This window comes from Phaethon lepturus, unplaced genomic scaffold (genome assembly GCF_000687285.1).
Source record: "Phaethon lepturus isolate BGI_N335 unplaced genomic scaffold, ASM68728v1 scaffold24189, whole genome shotgun sequence".
Classification (NCBI taxonomy): Eukaryota; Metazoa; Chordata; class Aves; order Phaethontiformes; family Phaethontidae; genus Phaethon; species Phaethon lepturus.
Window position 1 is genome coordinate 125,079 of NW_010563211.1, and position 4,169 is coordinate 129,247.

A 4,169-nucleotide genomic window follows, 5' to 3' on the forward strand; every position below is an offset into this window, starting at 1 on the left:
GAATAGTCCACCCCCATCCCAACACCACAGCAGGTACCACAAAACCTACGTGGGGGCTTGGCTCCACTTTACTTGCTGACTTTGCATAAACCCATTGAACTGTGACAATCCAACAAGACCGAGCTTCCTACAGGTCCAGTCAAATGGAAAAATAGATTACAAAAAGCAGATCGGACTTGTCAGAAACTGAGGCATCGCCAGAACAGCCCGCCACGGGCTCAGTAATGTATCTTACCCAATTTAAAAGTCAAACCCTAAGACTCCCAGAAACGTGATACCCTGGGTGAGGACGAGGACGAGGAGGGTAAAAAGAGCGTGTGCAAGAGGTGAAGTGCAAGGGATGCATCTGAGAGGAGAACAAACCCTGAAGGTCAGAGTAGCAAGCACATGAGCGGCTAACTAATGTACTACAGCAGCACCACAGGGCACAGACACAGGCACACACGTCCTAGCAAACTGGAAAGCCATAAAAGTCTATTATAGCAAATCAAACAGCAGTCAGCATGACAGCCATTAGCCTGAAATGAATACACGAGAACTTAATGAGCTCTGTCGAGGCCAGCTTGGTGAATTAAGTTGCCAATTCTAACAGGATTCCCCTTTTCTTTACAGACTTGAAAGCGTCCGCACCGCCTCGTTGCCTTTTGACAAGCAAATCACGGGGCGCCCTTGTCCAGACGGGACGGACGATTACACTGGAACAACGTCCCTCTCCCGACATGCAGGCCCTCGCTCCACTATTCCAGGCAGGTGCCAGGGATGCGATTAAGACACGACGAGCGCGGAGGACCGGTAGCATCAGCCCAACATATGAGCAATGCCCGGGCTGGGTATTCGGACCTGCTGCGATGTGGAGGAGCCCACGGTTAAACTGGGCATGCTCTCCCTCCTCCCCAGGCTAGAGAGGAATCACAGTCCGCAGCCCATGCCCAAATAAATTCCCATTCTCAAATCAAGCGGACAGCATAAAACACCAGGACGGGTATTTAGAGGCAGTATTGTTTTTAAAGGTCAGTTTACTTCATGTCCCATTTATTTATGCACACTCTTCTTTTGACTTTCCTAGTGCCACACAATAGCAGTGAGGTTTAAATAGCCTTTCTGTTGCTGCTCCATTAGCTAGGACAACTGCAAATCGATACACCCATTTATCTCAAAATTAAAAAGAGAAAAACCCTCATTAGCTGCCAATTCTGCACAGAGCCAGCCTGTGCAAAGCTTCACCAGCACTTCTGCTAGCCTCTTCTCCATCCCCAAGCTCCAGCCCCTGTTTATTCATTAGCTCTAAGCCCTGCAGCTTGGGCTGGGTGGTCTTTGAGACAGATTTTTTACCCATGCCCTTGCTGTTCACCCTGGCCTGAGCTGTCTGGAGCAGGGGGGTGACCTGGGGAAGCTGTCATCCCCTACCATGACTGGCTCCCCAGCCTCAGCTGCATCCAAGGTGTCCCCTGGCTCCAGGAGCTTCAGCTTCTGAAGGCACATCTCTATCCCACATCACCTCCAGCTTTGCGTACTTGTGGACAAGCAACTGGGACAACCCGTGGCCCAGCAAAGCTCTCAAAGCAAGAGAGCGTCTCTTCCTCAAGAGCCGTGCCAGCACACTCACGGTAAATTCACTGCTCACATCTCCCATGGACCACAGTCCTTGGGGGGTCCTCCTTAGGTGGTGGGACCCCATCCCTTGTTTGCACAGTGCCTGACAAGGAAATGCTGCCTCCCTGGCAGAAGAACAGAGATGCCTCCCGGATGCTGGCTGAGCAATGAGTTTGTGGCTCATTAGCTCCGATCGGTGTCCTTGGTTAAAGATCATGGATAGAAACTGGAAACTGCCACATGACGCCTTACAATCCGATTAGGCCACCCTCCAGAAAAAGCAGAGCTCTGAAGGCCAAGTGGCAGAGCAGGTGCGCTGGGGGAAGCCCCATGTTTGCTGTACCCCAAACGGTTAGACAGTCCTGGAAATCCCTCCCGGCAGAACCACAGCTCACGTGTAAAGCAGCGTGACATGCGAGAGGCAGGCTCTGGGGTTCAGCCTCTTTTTATTTTTCATCCAGCTCACCTGGCCACAGTTCCCTTTCCTCAGCCAGCCCTAATTTTCCAAACCAGCACTGGACCTTTGCCCTCCCTGGTCCCCAGGCTTGATGCAGGTTAAGATCTGAAACGATCTGCAATATAGGTGCTTAGGGCAGAAGCAATGAGCAACAGGAGATATGGCGTAGCTGCTCCAGGTATAGAAACACCGGGGCTTAACTCGTCCCCAATTCCTGGGCACGGACACAGAAACCCACTTTCCATTTCTCTCCACGCAGAGAAGGGAGTCCTCTGCACCAGGTGCTGTAAATCGCAAAACTCGAGGTAAATCTGAGGCCAGGGGAGAGGAGACTATTCCCCTTCAGCCCTACTGACATGCCTTTTACTTTGCAGATAGACCATCACTGGGAAGAGCAGCAGCAAGGCAAGATGTCCACCCATCACCTTCCAGAGCTCCGAGCAGAAAGGCAAGAGCAACGAGCAGCTTGTGCAGCTTTTGCCAAGTCATTTCTGCACTGTTCCATGCTTTAAAGAGGAGAAGAAATTACTCTGACCCGGTGCCATTCTCAAAGGGAAGTTTCAGATGACTTGGCACAAAGATGAGGCTAAAACTCCCAGCTCATACATCACGAGCAACCTAACGAAGAAACCTCATCCTCGCAGCAGAGGGACGGGGAAAGATCAAAGCCCAGCACGGCAAGGCATCAGCAGTCAGCATACTAAATAAACTGTTGTAACACAATCGTTTGTACCTCTCAGTTACCAAAGACTGCTTGATTTCACACACACAGATGCACGCTTGACCTCATCCACGTCCCAAGGCATGCTCTGGGAAAAACAGGCTCTGCCCTGGCACCAGGGTGCATGAGGGAGAGGTTTCCTCCACAGGAGTATGTGAAATGCCCCACTAAACCCCTATTTCAAATATAATACCTCAACTATGTCCCCCTAGCAGCATCAACCACCTTTCACTCCACATCTTTAAAGTCTAAATTCACAGCCGATCTGCAAGTCCCTGGCATATTTCTGCCAAGCTGAGCTCTAGGTGCAGGAGCTCTCCCCGACCGTCTGACTAGGTGTCATCTCCTTTGCAATGGGCAGCATGGAGAGAGAGTGGCAGAAGGTTGTGGAAACTCTGTCCTTAGAGATATGCAACACTTGGCTGCATAAAGCCCTGTGAGCAACCTGGTCTAACATGAAAATTCTCTCCGCTTTAGTGGGAGGTTGGGCCAGATGACCTCCTGTAGTCCCTTCCTGCCTACGTTACTCCTAGGACATCCTGGGACAAGTCCTGCTCCAGAGCTGTTAAAGAAAATCATCGACAAGGGCAGAAGCCATTCGGCCAGACATCAGGCATTTGGAGAAATATTTAGTCCTACCTCAGGTCACCTGAGACAAGAGCTGCACATCCCCCCTGACTCAAAGGAAAAAGAAGCAGATTCCCATTTACAGTTATTTTCAAACTTTACATTTGTCATGGGAACGACATCACCAAGGCTGCAAAGGCTCTGAGCTCCAAACCTCCTTGTCCATCTCCGTTCCCTCAACACCCAAAACACCATCACTTTGCTTCCGCTCATTTTCAGGCAACAGTAACTTCCAGATGTGTAATCCTCCCCGCAGCCACAGTGAGGGTCCAGGGCAGGACGACAGTCCCGTACTTTGGTGGCCCTCAGGCAGTCAGCTCTGCGGTGGCAACCAGGCAGCAAGCGTGGCCACCAACGGAAGAGCCAGAAGCCAGGCTGCAGCAATCCCTACCTCAGGGATGCGGACGCTGTAGGGCTGGTTGTGGAAGCGCGGGGCATTGTCATTCACGTCTCCGACTTGGATGTTGACAGTCCCTTTGATCACCTGCAGCCCCAAGGACAACAACAGGGCATGGGTGTCAGCTTTATCCACAGATTTAAAACCTAAAGCAAGCTTGTGGCTGTGTTTTCTGACTTGGGCTTTTGCAAGGGATGGCCCCGCTCCCCAGGCCCCGACTCCCAGGGTGATACAGAAGGTCCCTCGGCAACCCACGCTCATCCTCCCCACTCCCCTCCGCCTGTGCCACAGACCATGAAATGAGAAGTCACACTTACCCCTTGGCTGTCACTGACAGAAAATTCAACCGTGAATTCTGACTTAGTCTGAAAGGG

At 51.5% G+C, this 4,169-nt stretch overlaps 1 protein-coding gene across 1 annotated transcript in view; it reads right to left on the reverse strand.

The window, feature by feature from the left end:
* Positions 1-4,169, reverse strand: part of CDH23 (cadherin-related 23) — a gene marked incomplete at both ends in the record, with an annotated part of 127,246 nt that overhangs the window by 119,606 nt on the left and 3,471 nt on the right. Inside the window, 2 exons of the mRNA XM_010294518.1 lie at positions 3,790-3,882; positions 4,113-4,160. Coding sequence (XP_010292820.1) covers positions 3,790-3,882; positions 4,113-4,160 — 141 coding nt within the window. The remainder of the gene's footprint in view (positions 1-3,789; positions 3,883-4,112; positions 4,161-4,169) is intronic.